At 43.7% G+C, this 24,448-nt stretch overlaps 1 protein-coding gene across 1 annotated transcript in view; it reads left to right on the forward strand.

Annotated features, from left to right (window-relative positions):
• Positions 1-358: 358 nt before the first annotated feature.
• LanB2 (laminin subunit gamma-1) overlaps positions 359-24,448 on the forward strand; it is a 1,346,184-nt gene continuing 1,322,094 nt past the window's right edge. Inside the window, exon 1 of the mRNA XM_067147161.2 lies at positions 359-560. Within this exon, the coding sequence (XP_067003262.1) occupies positions 426-560 (135 nt within the window). The 5' untranslated portion in view covers positions 359-425. The remainder of the gene's footprint in view (positions 561-24,448) is intronic.

Here is a 24,448-nt window from a genome sequence, read left to right on the forward strand (position 1 = left end):
GGGGTTCGAACCCACTATCTCTCGAATGCAAGCTCACGGCATGGCCAACTCGCCCATGTCTCCGGAGTGACGATTAACGCGGAAGTAGCTCTACAATATAGTGATGACGGTTCCAAAGAGTATCGTATCCACCAACATGCGGAACCGGTGAGGAGGTCATTGACGAGCTGAGTCATGGTCACCACGTGTATTTGTTTTGATCAGTTTAGCGTTCTCTCGAGAAGTGGTTTGTTTGCTCGAGCACAGCCTCTTTGCTGGTAGCAGCAGTGGAGTGGTATGTTTGCCGGAGTAGATCTTTGGCGCTCGCCAGTCAGCCAGTGCAGCAGACTAGTGCAGGCTGGCTCAGTTAGTGGTGGGACTCTGTTTGGTTTGGTGCGCGCTGTGGAGTGACCGACCGGGTGTGTGAAGTGCGTGCGGTGTGTGACATGGGCGCGTGCGGGAATATTGGTGCACTCGTTCTTCTGCTGTGTGTCTCAAATTCCTTGCAGCAGGACGAACTGACCCCGCACTACGACAGCGGAGCGAGGACCAAGTGCTACGACGATGACGGCAGACCTCAGGTAATCTTTCCTTTTTAACTCGTGCGGGCAGCCTCCCTGATATGTGTGTGGTAATCACAGAATAGCTTTTAAGTTCTTTGTACACTTTATTCATGATTAGATGTACAAAAGTCGGAAGGGTCTATACTGTATAGAGTAATAAATAAGTTCAAAGACTGGGAGCAACTGCAAAAAGACGTCAACAATTTTATGAGATGAACAGCAGGCAATGGGGCTGTGAGTATCACCAAGAGGAAATGTCCTCTCAGTTTCAAGTACTGCATTGATGAGGTGAAAGTTATTTATGGGGATCACTGTAAAAGCAGATAGATCTTCATTAGGGCAATCACAGCTCTCTGCACATGGTTATGAGGGTGTTAAGGGTATAGTTCCAGTGTATGGGTCCCTCACCAGGGTTACTTGATTCGAGAAGTGGAAAACATCCTAAGAAAAGCAGCTCGTTTTGTTCTGGGTGATTTCCGACAAAAGAGCAGTGTTATGAAAATGTTGCAAAGTTTCGGTAAAGAGACGAACCGCTAAACTAAGTGGTATGTTCAGATCTGTCAGTGGGAAGGTGGCGTGGAATGATATTAGTAGACGAATAAATTTGAGCGGTGTTTTTAAAACTAGGAAAGATCACTATATGAAGATAAATTTCGATTATAAGATGACAGATTGAGACAAATATTCGTTCACAGACAGAGCACTTAGGGACTGGAATAATCTAGCAGCCGTTGCCTTAAGTTAGGTACCATACCGGCATTTGCCTGGATGAGAAGTGGGAAACCGCTGAAAAGCACTTCGAAGATGGCTAAGATAGGAATCGAAACCACGACTCAGTTGACCTGCCGAGGCTGGGAGTGGACCCCGTTCCGGCCCTCGTACCTCACTTCAAATTTCGTGGCAAAGCCGGGAATCGAACCCGAGGGTGGCACACTAACCACTAGACCACAGAGGCGAACAGATAGGAAACTAGTAGGGAATAATTTCCATTTGGTTCATGCTTTTGTTCCATACGAGGAATAATCTAGGATATTCGCGGTTATTCTCGTCTCCTGAAATGCTAGTTCTATCTAAAAAGGATACCTAAATAAAAATACGGAAAATCTAATTTCCGATCTCTTATACCTGAACATCACTAATAACGTGCGATACACGTGATTGTATTTAGAACTGCATGGTCGTTCATTATGAAAACGTCAAATGTTGGTGATGATTATTGTTTTAAGGGGAAGTACAACTGGAAAAACATTCTCTATGAATAGTAATCGGAGAGAGAAAAATGGAAGGCGTCCGACACTTCGAAAAATAAAGATATCGGCCAAAGAAAGACAAGGACCATGAAGGGCGTGAAAATTAAATATTTCTTAGGCCTCGATGCCTACTACCGTTGGCGTCGGAAAAGAAGACGAGTTGACCTAGAGAAGTCGTACAGGATAGATGAATGAGGAGCTCGTGGCCGCCAACCCTCACTGCCAAATTGAGAGGAGGTGGTGGTGGTGATTATTGTTTTAAGAGGAAGTTCAACGGGGCAACCATCCTCTATTAACTCTTTATCAGACGGGTCCGACCAGTGTTGCCAACATATATTTTCAAGATCCGCTAAATACTACTAAAAATCCGCTAAAATTCCGCCAAGAAATCCGATTTCAAATTATGAGCAAAAACTGAGCAATAATAATAATAATAATAAAAGTGAATATCTGCACTCACCTGATGTGCGAGTTTCACTGGGATTAACCCCCTGCCTGCGAACCGGCGTGCTAAAACTTGTAGGCGTTTTAGTGCCGGGTGCAAACTACGTGAATCCCCTACCTCAAGGGCCATACACAGAACAGTCCAGTTCATTAAACGGTCTTCCTTCATAGCATAGATATAAATGCTACTCTCTCACAGTTTCATTATCTGTCGTCATTCGTCCACTAAGAGATAAGTACCCATTCCCCACGCATTACAAATTTGTGATACCACGATCTCATAACATCAAATCCAAGTAACATGTTTTCCTCATGTGACTGCTAGCTCCTGACAAGAAATACGAAATAGCTCGGAGACAGACTGGAGTACAAATGAAAAAAAAACTTAAAATGGATCAAACACTAAATTCCGCTATAATAAATCTAGAATTCCGCCAAGAAATCCGCTGTCCGATAAATGATATATTTCTCCGCCGACAGTCTTCTAATTCCGCCAAATTTAGCAGAAAATCCGCTAAGTTGGCAACACTGGGTCCGACACTTCGAAACATTAAGGTATCGGCCAAAGAAAGATAAGGGCGATGAAAGGCGTGAAAATGAAAGACTCCCTATACCTCGCAAACCTAATAACGTCGAGGTCGCAAAAGAACAAGAGTTGACCAAGAGAGGTCGGATAGGATAGATGAAAGTAAGGAGGCTGGCAGAAGTGGAAGCAGTGCCAGGACTCAGCTAACCCACGTCTCAAGTTCACAGCCCCTGGGGCCCCTCGCCCACAGGGGGAGATGTATTCCTCCCGTCTTTAATTCTGTGCTACCGACTACGTGCTGTCTGATATCCTGCTTGTTCAACATATTAATCTCAAAGTAACTCTGCAATGTTATTGACATATCGCACTCAAAATTCCATAAAAAAGACAGCCCAACTGGATCTGAAAATTTCACGAAGAAATCTTACAACTTACTTAGAGAAATAATATCATTCAACTCTCTCTCTCTCTCTCTTTTTCATCTGTTAACAATTTTCTTTGGTCTGCCCGGCTCCATGGCTAAATGGTTAGCGTGCTGGCCTTTGGTCACAGGGGTCCCGGGTTCGAATCCCGGCAGGGTCGGGAATATTAACCATCATTGGTTAATTTATCTGGCACGGGGCTGGGTGTATGTGTTGTCTCCATCATCATTTCATCCTCACCACGACGCGCAGGTCGCCTACGGGCATCAAATCAAAAGACCTGCACCTGGCGAGCCGAACCCGTCCTGGGATCTCCCGGCACTAAAAGCCATACGCCATTTCATTTCATGTTTCGTTGGTTGGAAGTAATGACCAGATGAGTAACTAAATTTGTTATTTATTATATTTGATGTTTTAGTTATGTTTCAGGAATTCCTTACCTTCAGGTCAACATTACTCTCTTGGTGTCAAAGAAGGCTGTGAGTCACATAATCTTCAACGCAGTTATTTCAAATTGTTTAATTTTTCATTTTATCACAGCAGTCCGTGAAGATTGGGTTACAGTGGGTTAAGTTCCGTACTGTATTATCTAATGACTATGGGTTTAAAATGATTTTGTTTGGACTGAGGATGTCATTCATAAGCCAGAAGTAACAGACATGAAAGTAGCGAGAATGATTGCTGGTACAAACAAGTGGGAACAATGGCCGGAGGGTACTCGGAATGAGGAAATAAAGGCTAAGTTAGGAATGAACTCCATGAATGAAGTTGTACGTGTAAACCGGCTTCGGTGGTGGGGTCATGTGAGGCGAATAGAGGAGGATAGTTTACCTAGGAGAATAATGGTCTCCGTTATGGAGGGTAAGAGTGGTAGAGGGAGAACAAGACGACAGTGGTTACACTCAGTTTCTAACGATTTAAAGATAAGAGGTGTAGAACTAAACGAGACCACAGAACTAGTTGCAAATAGAGGATTGTGGCGGCGATTAGTAAATTCACAGAGGCTTGCAGACTCGACGGTGAAAGGCATAACGGTCTATAATGAAGATGTATGTATGTTTATTTCTTAATTCTAAACAAATGTAGTCATACATATCTTGAAGACGATGATTTCGGCCGCCTCTGCCGATAAGCTCGTCATTGGTGAATTTGGACTTTTTCGCCGCTCAATTCGATGCCCTTTCGATAATTTTGAAGCCATTTATTGTCCGTTATTCGCGATATTTTGCGAAAGAAAGAAAGAAAGAAAGAAAGTAATATTTTCTCAGCAAGCAGAATTGCCTCAAGCATTTACTATTTCATGTGTTTTTGCCAGAGTTCAGAGCTACACCAACTGTTAGCCGCGCGGTACGGCGAACAAGATGGGGCACTATAAATTGTTGCTGGGTACGGTGGTCCTCCATCTTTCCAATGAAATATCGCACGTTCGTCGCACGAGTTATCTACACTACAGGGGAGTGGCGGTGGTGATAACTATTTAAGAAGAAGTACGGCTAGGCAACCATCTTCTGTTAACAGTAATCATAAAGAAAAAAATTAAGGGATCCGACACTTCGAGAAACCTGCTACCGGTGGGGTCGGAATAGAACTGGAGTTGACCAAGGGAGGTGGGATAGGATAGATGAAAGTGAGGAGTCTGGTAGAAGTAAGTGGAAGCAGTGCCAGGATTCAGCTAAGGGCCCCATGACTGCCAACTCACGCCCTCAATTTGAGAGCCCCTGGGGCCCCTTTCAGTCACCCCTTACGACGGGATGGGGATACCGTGGGTGTTATTCTACCACCCCCCCCCACCCACACGGGAATAACTCTTGTTATTTTCCGACAGTATTGGGTTGCGAATCCTAGGGAGTCTTTAATTTTTACACCCTCCGTGGCCCTTGTCTTTCTTTGGCCGATACCTTCATTTCTCGAAGTGTCGGATCCCTTCCATTTTTTCGGTCTGATTAATGTTATATAGAGGACGGTTGCCCAGTTGTACTTCCTCTTAAAACAATAATAATCAGCACCGCCACTCCTTGTATGATTTGTATTTAAGATATAATCTTTTCCTACCGATTTTCCCACACTTTGGGGTCGCGGGTGCCAACTTTTTCGCACATGTGAATTTGGTCCTGTTTTACGACCGGATGCCCTTCCTGACACCAACCCTATATGGAGTGCTGTAATCACTATTGAGTGTCTCTGTGTGACTAATTATAGCCGGATGCAGCCCTTGTAAGGCAGACCCACCGATGAGGGTGGGCGGCATCTTCCATGTGTAGGTACCTGCGTGTTATTGTGGTGGAGGATAGTGTTGTGTGTGGTGTGTGAGTTGCAGGGATGTTGGGGATAGCACAAACACCCAATCCCCGAGCCAAGGAATTAGCCATTTAATGTTAAAATCTCCGACCCGACCCGCCTGACCAAAGGCCATGGAGCCGGACGGTGGTTGATAGTGTACTGTGTTGTCTGAATATGAAAAGGAAAGTGTTGGGACAAACACAAACACCCAGTCCCCGGGCCAGAACAATTAATCAGAGGCGATTAAAACCCCGACCCAGCCGGGAATCGAACGCGGGGCCGTCTGAACCTAAGGCCTTAACGCGGAGTTGGGCGTATTTAAGATATAATAACGGCTCATTTGCTTTACGTCGCTCTTATGGCGACGATGGGATAGGAAAGACTTAGGATTGGGAAGGAAGTGTCCGTGGCCTGAATTAACGTATAGCCTGGTGTGAAAATTGGAAACCGCGGGAAAGCATCTTCAGGGCTGCCGATAATGAGGTTCGAACCCACTATCTCTCGGATGCAAGTTCACAGCTGCGCGCCCCTAATTGCACGGTTTTAGTAAACTGAGGAAGATGTTAGGTAGCCCAATATCCCTCCGTGCTTCAGTTCACTCTGCGTGGGACATGTACTGTACAGTACGGCCGCCAACAGCGGGTGTCACACCCTACAAGATGCTGAGGAAGAGTAACGCTCTGCATCCTGTGAGCTCCACTTCGCTTCTAGATGCCAGCAAATTGGATTGCATGACACCACTGCTAGTGGTGATAGTGCTGTATTGCTACTGGGCAACCGTACTCTATTAACACTAATCTGAAGGGAGAAAACTGGAAGAGGCCCACACTTCGAAACATCGGACATAGAGAGGCAAGGACCTCGAATGCTAATACCGTCCAGGTCGGAAAAGAACAAGAGTTGTCCAAAGGAGGTTAGATAGGAAAGATGAAAATGAGGAGTCTTACACAAGAACAATGCCGGGCTTAGCAAGGGCCCCGTGGTTGCCACCCACGCTCCCAAGTTGAGAGTGCACGTGGCCCTCTACGACAGGCAGGCGATACCCTCCACATAGAAACTGATACGTACGTATTGCTGCCATCCCTAGACCGGACCATTCAGATGCTTTTGTGTCTTCTTGAAGCCAAATTGTTATCTCCCAGTCTCATTAGCTCGTAGCCAGTTGACCTTTGACCAGCAAGCCGGAGCCTAGCTTTTATCTTCACCAAACAAGGGCTCGTTTAGATGGACACTTTCCCAGACAGGATTTCTTTAAGGTTTATGCCACTACAACAAACTTTCCTCTTGTTTGTCTCTTCACATCGCTGTAGAACGGACAGAACGAAGAAACAATGTCTGGTACACACTGCAGAAGAAATTTATTCGATCCAAACGAAGTAAATGAAAGAATGGTTCTAGGAAACTTAGACGCTCTGATACTGTTCAATTAATGAGTCTACCATTAATTTACTATGTGAAAAATCCACAGCCTGTTTCCAGACATTCGACCGGGTCATGAATGGAATGAATGAAGTCTCCATCTAGCGGCGAGGATAGGAATTGTGCCGGCTGTCAAAGCCTGTCGCACTCCTCTGGGGCAATGACTAAGGACTGACAGATTAAAATGATATTGGAGAGTGTTGCTGGAATGAAAGATGACAGGGAAAACCGGAGTCCCCGGAGAAAAACCTGTCCCGTCTCCGCTTTGTACAGCACAAATTTCACCGGGATTTGAACCACAGAACCCAGCGGGGATAGGCCAGCGTGCTGCCGCCTGAGCCACGTGTGCTCCTAATTTACTATCTGTTGTAAACTTAGCCCTTTTCTTCTTTAAAAGAATGAATTGACAGTCACGAACAAGGCCTTCTCTAATAAACACAATTATGTTTAAGATATTGTTCCGTACTAAATTAAGTGCAGCGGATGTTCTGCAGCCTTCAGTCCGAAGATCGGTTTGTAACGGCTTAGCTTCCCTTCAGCCGTAAGTCAACACTGACATCTATTCACTATGCGTCGTTGGTTATTACAAACACCCAGCCGCGGAGAAAAAGTCGTTGAAATCCCCGACTCGGCCGGGAATCATAAGTTATCTGAAGATCACTAGGCTGACTATTCAGTGAATGAGCTGGACCTCCAGCTGTTGGCAGAGAAGTGACTGACCGTTCTAAGTGCACCAGCAGATCCCATTGGTGGCTGTTTCCTTCCCCTTAATGCAGTGGCTTCCCGTTGCCTTCCGCATCCAGTGGCATTGGGTCGTACGCATTCTCATCCCAACGGCAAAAGGGTACCCCCTCGTCCACCGCCCGAAGAACCGATTTTCCATGACTTTGTTCTAGCGCCTGACACTCACAAGGCCGTGTTTAACTTAGGCAACGGCAGGACTCGGCTGTCTTCGTGATAAGGATTGGAACAACTAACACCAAAAATGAATCGGTTATTATCCATCGCCTTTACATCCGGCGGTATAATAGGAAAACTTCATAAAGCGATCATTATTTATATAGCAAAGTAACTAAATAGAGGTGAAAACTGAACTTTTAAAGCAGATTGCAATGGCTCAAGAAATTCCTGGAACAACTCACGTGCACCTTGGAACACGGTTTCGTACTCCAGTGTCGTTTCCTTTAACTTGCAGCAAATATGTTACACAAGAGGGCTCGGTGAAGCAGACGCCATTTCCAGACTTTGGACATGCACACAGGCCGCTATGCGTGGCATGCACGTGACGGCGGAAATGCTGAAATGTGAGGAGACCATATCGACTGCCGCTTCAGTTCAGTCGCCTACAAAGCCTCCGTGGCTCAGGCGGCACTTGGTGCCATGGTTCAAATGCCGGTCACTCCAAATGAGATTTGTGCCGGACAAAATGGAGGCGGGACAGGTTTTCCTCCGGGTACTCCGGTTTTCCCTGTCATCATTCATTCCAGCAACACTCTGCAATATCACTTCATGATCTCTATGAGGACACAGAGACGACTGGAAGTTAGGAAACTAGACAGGGAAAGAGATTTTCAAGGCCTGTGATACAAGCGAAAGGTGGGTGATTCGGGGCTAATTGGTCCTAGGGACCCCATGTCAGCAGTTAAGCTCGGGGACTGAGTATTTGTGCTCCTCTTAATACACATCGCAGTGGTGAATACGTTCCTCCACATAGGCTTGGGCGTCCGACCCCAATAAATTGAGAAAAATGCCTGGAAGAAGAGTGGACGGTTTTACTTCCCTTTAAAACAATTGCACATATCAACGATGAAAAAACTGTTAAAAATGAATTTTCCATATTCTTGTGGTTTTCAGTGCCCTGAATCCGAATATGACAATAAAGAATCTGTATCACCCACCAGCTTTTTTACATTTCAAAACTAAATATTTGAGGAAATTAAATTTGTGGCAAATTCGAAGGTATTTTTACACACTGCTGAAATAGGTAAACATGGGTTTAAATTAATACTGGTCTGTAGTATACATATGGACATTTTGGATCACGGCACTCTTCATTCTCCTCTTTCTTTTGTTTGTAGTTCACTTTTATAAAATTAAAACAAACAACATTTGCCTTGGAAGGAACAAATGAAGAGAACATTATTGTAAAATATTGAAAGGAAAATTATTTTTCAAAAACATTTTATTAGTAGACAAGCAGAATATCATATCATAGTGAAAAGTGCTGGAAACAGAAACATTTTTATAACATCTGTTCCAATGAATAGGCTGAAGTAAGTAAATCCAGTCCCCTCCCATTCAACCATCCACATAGATTTTAATTCATTTGAATTTTTTAAATTCACATAGATTTTAAGTAAGCGAGGTATGTACTGTTCTTAAGAAGATAAATACTTTGTAATTTCACATAAGCGTTGTAATACAGCTGAAGATGTTCCAAACAAATGGAATGAAACATGTACTGTATATGATTGCTTGATCGATTTGCGCATAAGTGTCAAAAAGGTGGAAATTTACTGTTACAGATTCGTTGTACCTGGTATTATCCAAATAGATTTGCTGTACTGTAGCACCGCAACACGGCAGTTCTCGCAAGTCGCGACATAGCGCCAGACGTCGGGCCCCTAAAGCAACACTGAATGGAACTCAACAGTTAGAAAGAGATTATAAATCACCACCTTCAGTATTGAGAGGAGAGAAAGAGTGTGCGCTTACATGCCGAGTAGTATAGCTGCTGTGCCCTTTGCGTTGTCAACAGCTAGTGACTGCCCCAATAACAACAGACACGTGAAGGTAGCTTCCATGCTTCTCCCACCAGCTGGTGACGTCATGTACAGTCAAACACAAGGTAGAGAAAAGCGTCTTCTTATGTCTACAGAGCCGACACCTGCTGCGTCTGCTTCCTCGAGTCCTGCTGACTCAACTCTGAGGATAGTTCCCGGGCTTGTGGGGAGCACAAACTCCGTCCTTATCGGCTCCCTCTCGACACTCACAATAAGGTGCAAAAGGCTGGAATTTTGAAGACCTGCAACATCGTCAGGATATTGTTGAACGCTCATCACGGACCACCGTGATTAGAAAAGACTAAAATCTACCTAGAGAAGAAAATAGTGAAGCTCAGTGCGGACATCGCAAATTTATGTAAATTAGGACTGAGCTTTATTCCTTGTACTTAATCTATCGAAATACGAGGTGAGTTGAGAAATGTAAAATAGTGAAATAAGTGATGATGATGATGATTAAAAAAGGGAAGAAATCAAATGTTGTAGTTCTTCCTATCACGCACCTCTCGTGTATCACAGAAACGTCGGGGCCAAATGCACGGGAACAGTTTTCACCTCTCTAAACTCCCTTATCAGTCCAGATCGATTTCATGGCAGACGCGTAAGAGGCGACTGAAACGGCACTGAGAGGCTCTTAACCTGGGAGCGTGGTTTGGCGACCATGGGGCCCTTAGCTCAGTCCTAGCATTGCTTCCACTTACTTATGTCGGGCTCCTCCCTTTCATGTATCCTATCCGACTTCTCTTGGTCAACGCTTGTTCTTCAGCAACTCATGACAGTATTAGCTTCGCGATGCCTGGGGAGTGTTTAATTTTCACGCCCTTCGTGTGTTTGTCTTATCATGACCTTCATTTTTCGAAGTATCGGTCCCCTCCCATTGTTTCCATCAGAGTAGTGTTAATAGAGGATGGTTGCCTCATAAAACAATAATCACCATCACCATCATGACAGACAAATACCACCACTACAGCACAGTAGTACGTCCTAAACCCCTATGTGGCCCTCACTCACCACGGTGGGGTACAAAGCACTTGGCCAACGTTAACATTCTGAGGGTGAATACTCCCATGTTGCATTCACGTGGTTCCACAGATCATATTTGGTGGTTGCATTGGGTCACGACGCCGCACCCGTCGTTTCACCATATCCCACACATTTTTGCTTGGCGACAAGTCCGGTGATCGGGCGGGTCAGGCGGGACATCCTGTGACAACAAGAAGGCACGTGTTCGTGCAGCAACATTTGGTCGTGCATTGTCCTGCTGAAATATGGCGTCGGGGGTGTCGGCTCGTAGGATGTCATTCATGTAGGACATCTCTCCAATAATTTTAAACAATAAAATCATACCTTACTCTGTTTTATAGAACATGTAGGCTTAATGCAATTTAATAACCTTTGACCCATACCTAAGCTCGTGCTAATACACTCATGTTAAAAAGAAACAGAACACCTTGAAAGACTAGAGATAGGAAGTTCATATTCACAGAACATGTTCATTAGTATGTTCTGCAGAAACGATTAGCATTTCAGTCACTTAGGTTCAGCATGTGTCCTGTTGCCGAGTAGGCACTGGGTCCTCCATGGGCACTGATAACTTGTTCGATGCGTGATGGCATCGACGCGTATAAGGCGCGAAAGACGTCCTGGGGGTATAGCCATCCATGCTGCATTCACCTGGTTCCACAGTTCATCTTTGGTGGTTTGCATTGGGTCACAGCGCAGCACCCGTCGTTTCACCATATCCCACACATTTTCGATTGGCAATAAGTCCGGTGATCGGGCGGGCCAGGGCAACAGTCTGACACCCTGTGACAACAAGTAGGCAACCAACATTTTCAAACAAACAGAACCTGCGTTCGTCCGAAAACACTATCTGCTGCCATTCCTGTCTCCAGTGACGTCGTTCCATACACCATTGCAGTCTAGCATGTTTATGCGGAGAAGTGGACGACGCGCCGGTAACCCAGACCGTAATAAACGACGACGGACTGTACGATGTGTTACACTGTTCCACTGTTACACCAGAGCCGAGGTCCGGCTCCATGGCTAAATGGTTAGCGTGCTGGCCTTTGGTCACAGGAGTCCCGGGTTCGATTCCTGGCGGGGTCTGGAATTGTAACCGTAATTGGTTAATTTTGCTGACACGAGGGCTGGATGTATGTGTCGTCTTCATCATTCATTTCACTCTCATCACGACGCGCAGGTCGCCTACGGCGTCAAATCAAAAGACCTGCATCTGGCGAGCCGAACTTGTCCTCGGACACTCCCGGCACGAAATGCCATACGCCATTTCATTACCAGGGCCGAGGAGGACGCAGATCTGCCCTGCAATGCCATTCAGATGAGGTGTCGATGTTCTCGGAGGTGGTTTGGGTGGTGCGACCAGACCCATCTCGTCGTGTTCTGCGGCCTTCTGTGAACCATTCTGCACACACCTGTTGTACTGCCGACACGCTTCGTCCCACACCAGCAGCAATTTCCCGGATGGATGCATCACGTTCTCTCATGCCAATAATGTGCCCTCTTTCAAACTCACTCATTTGACGGTACGGTTCTCGCAAACGTCTGCGAGGCATCCTGCACGTCTGCCCAAGTCACACTGGTCCATTACCTTCGGTTTATAGTGACAACGAGAGCCGCACGCACATTTTACTAGTCGGTGGTGGTGCGCCGAGATATCGATGTGGACCTTGAACTCGAGGGCTGACGTACTTCAAATGCTAATCATTTCTTCAGATCATACTAATGCACATGTTCTGTGAATATGAACTTCCTATCTCTAGTCTTTCAAGATGTTCTGGTTTTTTTGAACATGAGTGTAATTCCAGCATTAAAGGCAGAACACGTCATTGTCGTTAAATAAGAGATTTCATAATCACTAACAAAATCATCAGTTTCTGACAGTAACCTGAACAAGTGCACATCTTATGTACAGAATAGAGTAGTACAACTAGCCATTGATTAACTTACAAAAATGAATTAAGAACAAACATAATATTCAGAAAACAAAGACGTAGATACAGACAACTAACAAAGCTAACCAGGGATGCAGTGGTGCGGGAACGCACCGGAATGGAGTCTGAAATCTATATGGAAAGGCGGAAAGCAGTCTGAGACCTATTCCCCTTTAAATTGACTGAAGTTTCTTTGTTTTATAACTTTTTAATGTAGGCCCATACTGAAGAACATCTATATCAGATCACTACTCCCAAGTGCCAACTGTATTTCTGCTTAAACTGCTTTTAAAAAATTACATTTTGGCATTTGTTCCGTAAGACCATGCTGCCAGTTCTGTACGTTTAGCAAACAGGAAGATCAAAGAAGGCCTTTCATGGCATTGTGACTAACTGGTGATAGAAGCCACGGTACAGGAACTTGGGTTGGATGAGAACAGTTTAACTGCAGACTATCGAACAAACGTATCACAATGATAAATTGGCTTCACTAAAAAATTTGGCTATTGCTTGATATATACGGATGTCGTAGATGCTGAATAACGACGAAACGGAAGTGGGAAGTGGAACTTTGAGTTGTATAAGAGTTTGATATAAATTGATTACTTGTGGTTTGTATCTAGTGAGGTCTGCTTCTTGATTGGGGTCAGAGGGACAATTTGGGGAGTCTATAACTTTGAGTCTGAACAGATGACTGGGGTAAGATGCATGTCTTACACGGCTTCATCAAATCTCTGGAATGTGTGATACTCCAAATGTCTATACGTGGCAGAAATTCCTTGACCCTGCTTGTGTTCTGGAAGTCTTTCTTACAATTTGCCTTACGCCGGGCAGACACAGATAGGTCCCATGGCGACGATGGGATAGGAAAGGGCTAGGAGTGGGAAGAAAGCGGCCGTGGCCTTAATTAAGGCACAGCCCCGGCATTTGCCTGGTGTGAAAATGGGAAACCACGGACAACCATTTTCAGGGCTGCCGACAGTGGGATTCGAATCCACTATCTCCCGGATGCAAGCTCACAGCTGCGCGCCCCTAACCGCACGGCCAACTCGCCCCGTCTGGAAGTCTTGAGTCTTGAACAAGTATATACAATGATAACTTCAATAAACATAAAGTGTCTATTTCAGGAAGATGAAGAAGACTTTGATCAGTTATTTTAACAAACGGACGCACTGTAAGGAATCTGGAGAATATATTCACAAAGAAATAAGTTTGAGATGATGGCCACGTGGTTATTGCAAGTGATTTGCCAGTAGTAGTTCTACCTGTGCAGCATCTGTAAGCGAAAGTTTGCCTTCATACTCAAAATACTGCACTGCTCAACAATCAGAAAACTTCTTGAATACGGTACATGCACTTGGCTAGTTATTGAAGATCAGGACATTTGTTGTATAGTTGTCCAAAGGGAATGGAACTTGGTTTGAGTGTTGAAAGGGAATCAGTGCTCTATATTTCAAAAGAATAGGAAAACACTAAACTTACGTATTATGGAAGCAAGAAAGGGGAAGAAAATATGTTAATCATAAAAAGCCAAGGCAAAAAGAACAATCTCAGATATAGTTAACCTAGCAGAAAAGCAGCAATTACATCTTATTGGTCAACAACTTAGTACACAGCATGCAGATAACAATAAAGGTTTTTCGTACAGCATACAGTGCAGCCAAATGTTGCATTTCATTTGATGTAACAAATACCCTGATTAGTAAATCTACAGTTAGCCAGTGAACTGACTTCCAGAGTCCTACATCAGCGAGGAAATATTTGATGATGATGATGATGCTTGTTGTTTAAAGGGCCTAACATCGAGGTCATCGGCCCCAGGAAATATTTGCAGCTGATTCTAAATTGTGGGTTATCATAGATGAATCGACAGCAATATCATCAAAAATACTTTTAGTAATATATATCCGTGCATATTTCACTGGTGACGAAACAATAATTATTTTCTTTAAATTGCTATATAGTAATTGAAGTCTGCCTCTTCTGGGAGTATAGTGAATACCTTAGTTAAGTGATTATATTCTATTGGCCTTTCACATTAATTTTTAGCAAAAATTTGATTTGCTGTATGGTGCGAGTTCTACGACGGGTAAAAGTCTGTTACACTAAAGTGACTTTAGGCTGAAGGATCTTGCTGCTACCAAGTGGTATTGTCTGTGTTATAGAACAGAACTGAGTGTGGATAAAACCGTAAACTCTGTGTCTCCAGTAAATGAATGTTAGATTTTCATGGATAAAGTCTATTAATTGTACCATAGATAACCAAAAACATCAGTATCAACTGCAGGCAAATGACCTAGGAGTGCAGATAGCAAAAGTAGGGAGCTTTATCTCATAGAGCCGCTGAAGCAACCGTAAAGAATCATCACAGTTCTAAAGAGCGTTCAGTGTGGGTCGCTGGCCTTTTATTTGTTCAGACTAGTTTGTTTTACTGTAATTCCCAAAGTGATGTGCCAACACATCAGAGTTCAAATGGAACCTTCTCCATGGCTTGAAGGAGAGAACAAATTTGCACCACTATGCGAAAGATTTTGCATGCCATTCGACATGATTCGTGAAGATTTGAGGGATTTCATAAACAGTAATGGTAAATGTGTGAAAGATAATTTGAATACTGGCTATATCAACATTGCCAATAACTAGTCCGACTCTGAAAGGGGATTTAGCACTTTGAATGTCATCATGGGGCCGATGACCTATATGTTAGACCCCTTTAAACAACAAGCATCATCATCATGAATGTCATCCAAGAACCGTCTTAAGATTGAAGATTCGAGCCACGAGTTCTATGTGATCCAACACCTTATGTAGCCTACAAGAATTAAACATATGACGGCTGATGACACAAGAATCAGACAACGTCAGCTTCAAGAATATGAAAGATGCAAGACTCTCTGTAAGCTCTTTTGACTGTGCGTGTCTGCATTTTATTGCCGTTTCTAAGTATTTTTTCATATAAAGTATTACCATGACAAATACTGTGCAGTTTTTATGCTATTCTGTTCTAATGTTATGTTATGTTATGTTATGTTAGTTAAGTTGGTATTGAATTTTTATGTGAATTTGAAAATTACCTTAATGTTTTGCTATTATTATTATTGTTACCGAGTTTTTGTGGTAGTTAAGCATGAAAGAAGGTGCTGGGTGGTGAATAGGTCTCAAGCTACTAAAGAGAAATTAAATTTTAAAATTTAACAAGGTTATATTTTCTTTTCAAAATTAGGTAACAACAAATAGAACAGGTACTTAGTAGCCGAAATACAACTTGAAATGTACAATTACAGGGATTAAAGAATTTGGGCTTCGAGCCCTGAAAACACAATTCTTGAGCAACTAGCTCAACTTTACGATATACCAATTTCAACAAAAGGGGCAGAAGACCCCACTCAAACCCTGGAGCCCTTGCTCCAAATTACACAGCAAAGCCTCCTCGAGGCATACAACTCTCAATTTTAGAAAAGAGCCACTCGCTCTTAAAGTTAAGCCTCTCCCAGGCCACACCAAACTCAACTTTCAAGTTGTCCTCAAAGGACATATACACAGGGGTAAAATACCCAACCTACTGAGGTCTATTAGGTGAGAAAAGATTAATACATGACCTCTAAAATACAACTTGAGAGGAGGCGAACTTGCACTCCTAATACACTTTGCTTAAGACCTACTTGGCACTAGGCCGTTAATACAAGGGCTAATCCCATACTACAGAGGTGACTTAAAGGCAATTTACATTACATTACGGGAAAATTGGTTGAGAAAAATAAGTTCACCTCAAGACGATGTGAGTGGGAACTCGAGAGGGTTAGCACTCTCTATCCCATAATGTAGCTTTACAAGAGAATAGAAGAAAAGAGTAGTTACATTTTAGGAAAAGGTTACATGATGGAAAACGCTTCGAACCCGCCGCGAGAGTTAAACTGCCGACCTAGCAAGAAAAGAAGATATTAATAGGCCATTACCTGGTAGTAGATCGCTGCCGAGGAAAGAGGCGCTTCCCGCCTCCTGCAATGTACTTAATACACTGAAAGATGGAACAGAAGTGGCCCGGAGACCCCAAAATCAGCAGTTTATATCCTCTCGCGGAAGATTCTAGGCGTTAGGGGAAATAAAACACCCTCCCACAAAATCTTTATTGGGTAGGACCCCGCAACAGATACAAGATGGGGGAAGATACCCCTGATTGGTCAGAAATTCATTGAAGAAATTCGTGATTGGATACATTCAAAGCAAGGGGAAGAAAGGGGTAAATATTGCCAACTTAAACAATGACAGAAAGAAATTTAACAAAGAACAAACTCCTGAAATTAAATTTTCTCCAACAAAATAGTTCTTTGACTCCGCACTAGGTTGCACTATTGTTGATCTACAGTAGTGTCCTCTAGAAGAGAAAGTTCACACTTCTTAATACAAGCAAAACAAAAGTACGTCGAAAATGACACAGTTCACAAACTCAAAATTTTCCACGTGGTGACATCTTCTGAGAAAGTAGAGAATTAATAGAATAGATAAAGTTCAACCTTCCTCCAGAAGAGGAGTTTCAGCTGGCGCAACTTTTAAATAAACAGAGTAGAGGTGTACCGCCCGGTACAGACCTCCCCCCCCCAAAAGTTCCTCCAAGGGGTAACACAGAAGAACATAAGCTTTGTTTCCAAAATAAGGTCCAAGTTTTGATGTTGATATTAAGATTAATTGCGGAAGCATTTATAAGATTTTAGTAATTTGGTTGGTTGCAATTTCAAAATTTTGTTGTTGCCGGTGCAGTAAAGTTTTTATGTTTGTAGAAGTTGAATTTCTGAAGATAAACCTTTAATGCTTAAAAGGTGAAGAAAAGTTTTTGCAATGTCCACTAAATATTGTTGTTAAATTCCCAAATGTAATTATTGCTTATGGTGACTGTCCATGTAGTTGATGTAGATTGAGTCGGATGGCCAGACCGGCCGTTGCATCTTGCGTCCAACGGAGGCCGCTCGGACCCCTCAAGTACCCTGAGATACCGCTCGCCCGCACTATGAGGGGAGCAGAGGTGTTGAAGTACGCCGCGCCCGCGGTGAACAGATACAGGCTGCGGGCATGTAGCAGGTCGTGCGCCGCACATCAGCCTTGGCCGGGAGGTGAGCTCCGGCTCGCCGTGCACATGTCGTCCTCGCTGGAGAGGAGGGGGCCCATCCCCCTCCCCAGTCGCTGCACGGCGCTGCGCGGCTGCGGGGGCGCTGAAACATTAAAGCTAGGCGGCAGAATTGTGTTGGACAATTATTTTCTTTGAGGGTACAGGCTTGTAGAGAGAGTGAGGGGCCAGCGGCGTGCAGATATTCATGGTATTAAACATTATGAAGCCACAGTGTAAGGTGGAGCAGGAGACGGGAGCGTGGTAATGGCCGTGGCAAGGACAGAATGGCAGTTTAACGGGTCGGGACAGGTTTTACAAAAAGTTTACATCTGAAACAAAATATTATAGGTAGTGCAGAATGCCTTAAAAGTAAAACTCAAAAAAAAAAAAATATATAACCTTCATATCCTTTCAAAATAATATGAAGCAAGTTAACACAGAAATTACACCGGTTTCACCTGGGACAGGTGAACTCTAAATATCCTCTCGGTGGCTGGATTACTTAACAATAAAGTAACCGGCGTAAGAAAATCGAGAATGATACAAGGCCCATGGAATCTGGGGGCGAGCTTGCCCGCGGGAACAAAATTTTTGACCATAACCTGGTCACCTACCTTCAAAGGGGTGGGTCTCCGTCCACGATCATACCTTTCCCTAACCTTTTCGTGAGACACTTTAAGATTAGCTTTAGCCTTCTTCCAAAGATCTTTAATGTTGTCCGGATCTATTGTCTCGGGCAGAATGTCATTCAGAGACCAGAGGTTAGAGAGCGGCGTGTTGGGAACGAACTTAAACATCAAAGAAGCTGGAGTAAATTTGTGAGATTCATGAACCGCCGAATTCAAAGCAAAAGCTAACCAATGCAGGGACGTGTCCCACCTAGAATGATCTTCATGATGATAGGCAATAAGTGCGGACCTGAGATTGCGGTTAACCCGTTCAGCCAGAGATGGTTGAGGGTAATAAGCAGATGTAGTTACATGAGAGATGGACAAGTCAAAACAGAATTTACGAAACAGATTTGATGTAAAAGCTTTAGCATTATCAGATACAATGTATTGGCACGGACCAAAAGAAGCAAAAATAGAATTTAGGCAAGTAATGGTGGACTGAGCGGTAGCCAGCTTAGTCGGAAATAACCAGGAAAATCTTGTAAAACCATCTACACACACAAAGATGAACTTGTTGGCATTACCCTTTGACTGGGGGAAGGGTCCCACATAATCGATATACAGGCGTTCCATGGGGCGCGACGCTTGATGAGAAGACAAAAGGCCTACTTTAGTGGACATGGTGGGTTTACTGATCAAACAAGATTTACAAGCTTTTACAAGTTCTCGAATTTCACCGTCCATACCTTTCCATATGAACATTTCACGAATCTTTTCACGAGTTTTAAAGATTCCAAGATGCCCCCCCAATGGGGTCTCATGATAGTATTTGAAGATCATAGGTACAAGAACCGCTGGAACAACAACTTTCATCAACTTATCATGCCTCGAAGGGCAACATAGAACACCATTCCTCAGAACATAAGGGACAACATGTTCCCCAGAAGAAAGGGTTTCCATTATAGGAGCCAGCGTCGGATCTTCACGTTGGTATTTCTCAATATCCCTAAAAAGCATGGGAGCACCTGTTAAGATGGCATTAACACCAGATAGTATGGACTCGGAAGGTGATGAACTATCGACCGGTTCGTGGGTCTCGACGTCGTTATGAAACATACGGCTGAGTCCATCAGCAACAACATTTTCGGTACCTCTGATATGTCGTACATCAAATTGGAAGGCAGAAATACGGATGGCCCAACGGGCTATACGACCAGTACGACGCGGCCTACCTAAGACCCAGCTTAAGGCTTGATTATCTGTCTCCAGGTCGAATTTGACATGTTCCAGATAGAGACGGAACTTTTCTAGGGCGAATAAGACTGCCAACCCTTCGAGCTCATAGATGGAATACTTGGCTTCTTGAACCGATAGAGTCCTAGATGCATAGGCGATGGGACGCCTCCCTAGTTCAGTCTCTTGAAGAAGGACTGCAGCTACAGCTGACGACGACGCGTCCGTTTGGACGATGAATTTCTTCGAGAAATCAGGCATAGCAAGTACAGGGGCATTACAGAGAGCTAATTTAAGATCTTCGAAAGCGGCTTGTTGAGAAGGTCCCCACTCGAATTTGATGCCTTTCCTACGAAGAAGGTTTAAGGGCGCCGCTCTATTAGCGAAGTTAGGAATAAACTTCCTGAAGAAATTCACCATACCAATGAATCTAGCGATACCTTTGATGTCCTTAGGAGGTTTAAAATCACGGATGGCCTGTGTTCTAGAATGATCGACTGCTACACCATCAGGTGACACAATATGCCCTAGGAATGACATAGAGGGCTTAGCAAAGGCAACCTTGGACAACTTAACAGTTAACCCAGCCTTACGAAGGCGATTGAGAACTTCTCGCAAATGATCTAGATGTTCTTCAAAGGTTTCGGAAAATACGACGACATCATCCAAGTAGTGATATAAGTACTCAAATTTGATGTCGGAAAAGACCCTATCTAGTAGCCTAGTGAGCACAGCTGCCCCCGTGGGGAGCCCGAAAGGCACGCGGTTGTATTCATATAAATTCCAGTCCGTGGCAAACGCTGTAAGATGCTTAGACTCTTCGGCAAGGGGAATTTGATTATAGGCCTGATTCAAGTCCAAGATGGTGAAGAACTTGGCCTTACGAAACCATGAAAAGCAAGAATGAAGGTCGGGAAGGGGCACAGATTGCAACACCACCTTCCGATTGAGAGCCCTGTAATCAATGACAGGCCTGAAGCCTCCTTGGGGTTTCGGGACTAGAAAAATAGGCGAAGAATACGCTGACTTAGAGGGCCTAATAATACCATCCTTCAACATCTGATCGATGATTTCTTTCAGAGCCTTCATTTTAGGTGGAGATAGCCTATACGGTGGAAAACGGACAGGAATTGAATCCGTGACCTCAATTTTGTATTCAATAAGGTCAGTAACACCAAGAGTATCAGAGAACACCTCGGGAAACGACTGACACAGTTTCCGAATACTATCAGCCTGCTCCTCAGGTAGATGTCTAAGGTCTAACAACATCTCATCCTGGGTAGGCGAAATAGATGAACATGATACAGAATTACACTTTAACAAGGGAATTCTACAATTGGACGCAAATTTGAATATGCACGACCTACACTGGAGATCGAGCACAAGACCAGTGTGAGAAATGAAGTCCGCTCCCAATATGATGGGGCAAGACAAACGCTTGGCCACAAACAATTTGATCTTCCATGTAAACTTAAAAACCCGAATTTTGACATGTATGGAACCTAGAATTTCTAATGGAGATGAATTAGCCGAAACATATTGAACAGGAGAAGAGACATAGTCAGGGAGTTTACAAACAGATTTCCATTTAGAATACCAATCAGCCGAAATAATGGAACAAACACTGCCTGAATCTAAGAGAGCTGTTATAGGCTCGTTATTTAACTCAATCTTAAGAAAAGGAACAGGTGCGGGGGTATCCGCCGCAATCCTAAGACACTCTTTAGGGCATTCAAAAGATGAATTTGAAGGCTGGTCGTTCTCTGCATTTACAACCTGTTTACTAGGGGCTAAGTCTCGGGAAGATGGATTAGTCGGCTCAGCCGACGCCACTAGTCACTTTTTATTATTGGAATAGCTGGAATTTGCACCAGAAGTTGAGCAGGAGGGGGTGCTATTTGAGTTTGGGCAATTCTTGGCGATATGTGAGAAGGCCCCACACTTAAAACAGCCTTGTGATGACCCCACTCCATTCCTTGTCCCACTTGACTTGATCAGAGGACACTTATTCCGCAGATGGTCAGGCGACCCACAAGCATAACATTTACGGGGATTGACTGGTCGGCGAGGTGGAGGCCGAGTGTTACTAAAGGAAGGCGGGGGTTCTTTCGCCACACGCAAGGAATCGGCATACCTAACTCCTTCCGCAGAGACGGCTAATGCTTCCAGTTCAGAGAAGGTTTGCGGGCACGCCGCGAAACACAAATATGACCTGTAGGGTGGTGAAATCCCTTCAACGATAGCTTGCACGATCTGATCCTCAGGGAAGTGGAGAGCAAACACCCTAGTATAAAACTTAATATCTTGGATGAAGTCTGCCAGGTTTTCATCCAAGCGCTGTACCCGATAATAGTATTTCTGAATAAGGGAGGACCTGGCCCTAGCCGGGATGAAGTTAGCTAGCAAATGGGCGTGGAAATCCTCAATAGAAGATTGCTCGGCAATGGCTCTAACTATTTTGTCAGATAGAACACCAATAGCATAAGGATAGATAATTTGCAAAATTTGACATGGGGAAAGAGAAAACACAAGGGCATGATCCTGAAATTCCACTAGAAATCTTAAAAATGAAATTACGTCACTGGTGGTGTTGACGGAAAACTTAGAGATACCTCTAAGCAACATTGCCAATGGATGAGGCAAGCTGCTGAACCCAGGTGTCATAGTCGTTAAAGGTTTCAAGGGCAAGGAAGTTAATTCAGAGCGGATGTTACTCAATGACGCACGGCGTTCAGATTCGTTGTTCGATGGGGCAGAAATAGTTTGAGCAGCAACGGTTATCCTATTGACTTCTCCCTGAGGAGGCTCTTCCTCGTTACCTACATTCACCGTGGCGGGTTGATCAGTTTTGGGAGGAGCTTCGCCGGTTAGCAATTGAGTGACCTTATTAGACAATTCAGAAATAGTTTCAAGGAGTGTATTAGCGTCCTTCCTCTGAACGTCATTCACCTTTAGAGACAACAGATCATTAACTCTATTTGCAAAGTGATACAGCCTGCCTTGCACACGCTTAATTTGATTAGGAGACGGATCGTTTTCATCAAAAAAACTAACTACAGATGCTAGCCCAGTAATATTTTCGACAATCGTGGAAAGAGAGTCGTCAATTTCTTTCTCTCCCAAATTGGGGATGGAAATGGGCAAATCAAGGGACTCTCTAAGCTTGTTAGTGTCTATTGCAACCGTGCCTCCAGATTGAACGTTTCTGATAGTTAACTCATATATCAACTCCTCTTTGCGCAAGTAGTTAAGGAGGAGAACATCGCGAGGGCCGGGCATGATGACAGAACAATTTTGAAAAACTCAAAAAATTCCAGCAACTGAGAAAATTGTTAGAGTTCGAATCAAAGCAATGTTTAGCCGTCAAAAGGGGCTAAATTGAGACCCATTCAACCACGCTCTGCTACCACTTGTTACCGAGTTTTTGTGGTAGTTAAGCATGAAAGAAGGTGCTGGGTGGTGAATAGGTCTCAAGCTACTAAAGAGAAATTAAATTTTAAAATTTAACAAGGTTATATTTTCTTTTCAAAATTAGGTAACAACAAATAGAACAGGTACTTAGTAGCCGAAATACAACTTGAAATGTACAATTACAGGGATTAAAGAATTTGGGCTTCGAGCCCTGAAAACACAATTCTTGAGCAACTAGCTCAACTTTACGATATACCAATTTCAACAAAAGGGGCAGAAGACCCCACTCAAACCCTGGAGCCCTTGCTCCAAATTACACAGCAAAGCCTCCTCGAGGCATACAACTCTCAATTTTAGAAAAGAGCCACTCGCTCTTAAAGTTAAGCCTCTCCCAGGCCACACCAAACTCAACTTTCAAGTTGTCCTCAAAGGACATATACACAGGGGTAAAATACCCAACCTACTGAGGTCTATTAGGTGAGAAAAGATTAATACATGACCTCTAAAATACAACTTGAGAGGAGGCGAACTTGCACTCCTAATACACTTTGCTTAAGACCTACTTGGCACTAGGCCGTTAATACAAGGGCTAATCCCATACTACAGAGGTGACTTAAAGGCAATTTACATTACATTACGGGAAAATTGGTTGAGAAAAATAAGTTCACCTCAAGACGATGTGAGTGGGAACTCGAGAGGGTTAGCACTCTCTATACCATAATGTAGCTTTACAAGAGAATAGAAGAAAAGAGTAGTTACATTTTAGGAAAAGGTTACATGATGGAAAACGCTTCGAACCCGCCGCGAGAGTTAAACTGCCGACCTAGCAAGAAAAGAAGATATTAATAGGCCATTACCTGGTAGTAGATCGCTGCCGAGGAAAGAGGCGCTTCCCGCCTCCTGCAATGTACTTAATACACTGAAAGATGGAACAGAAGTGGCCCGGAGACCCCAAAATCAGCAGTTTATATCCTCTCGCGGAAGATTCTAGGCGTTAGGGGAAATAAAACACCCTCCCACAAAATCTTTATTGGGTAGGACCCCGCAACAGATACAAGATGGGGGAAGATACCCCTGATTGGTCAGAAATTCATTGAAGAAATTCGTGATTGGATACATTCAAAGCAAGGGGAAGAAAGGGGTAAATATTGCCAACTTAAACAATGACAGAAAGAAATTTAACAAAGAACAAACTCCTGAAATTAAATTTTCTCCAACAAAATAGTTCTTTGACTCCGCACTAGGTTGCACTATTGTTGATCTACAGTAGTGTCCTCTAGAAGAGAAAGTTCACACTTCTTAATACAAGCAAAACAAAAGTACGTCGAAAATGACACAGTTCACAAACTCAAAATTTTCCACGTGGTGACATCTTCTGAGAAAGTAGAGAATTAATAGAATAGATAAAGTTCAACCTTCCTCCAGAAGAGGAGTTTCAGCTGGCGCAACTTTTAAATAAACAGAGTAGA

The sequence above is a fragment of the Anabrus simplex genome, chromosome 5 (assembly GCF_040414725.1).
Source record: "Anabrus simplex isolate iqAnaSimp1 chromosome 5, ASM4041472v1, whole genome shotgun sequence".
Classification (NCBI taxonomy): domain Eukaryota; kingdom Metazoa; phylum Arthropoda; class Insecta; order Orthoptera; family Tettigoniidae; genus Anabrus; species Anabrus simplex.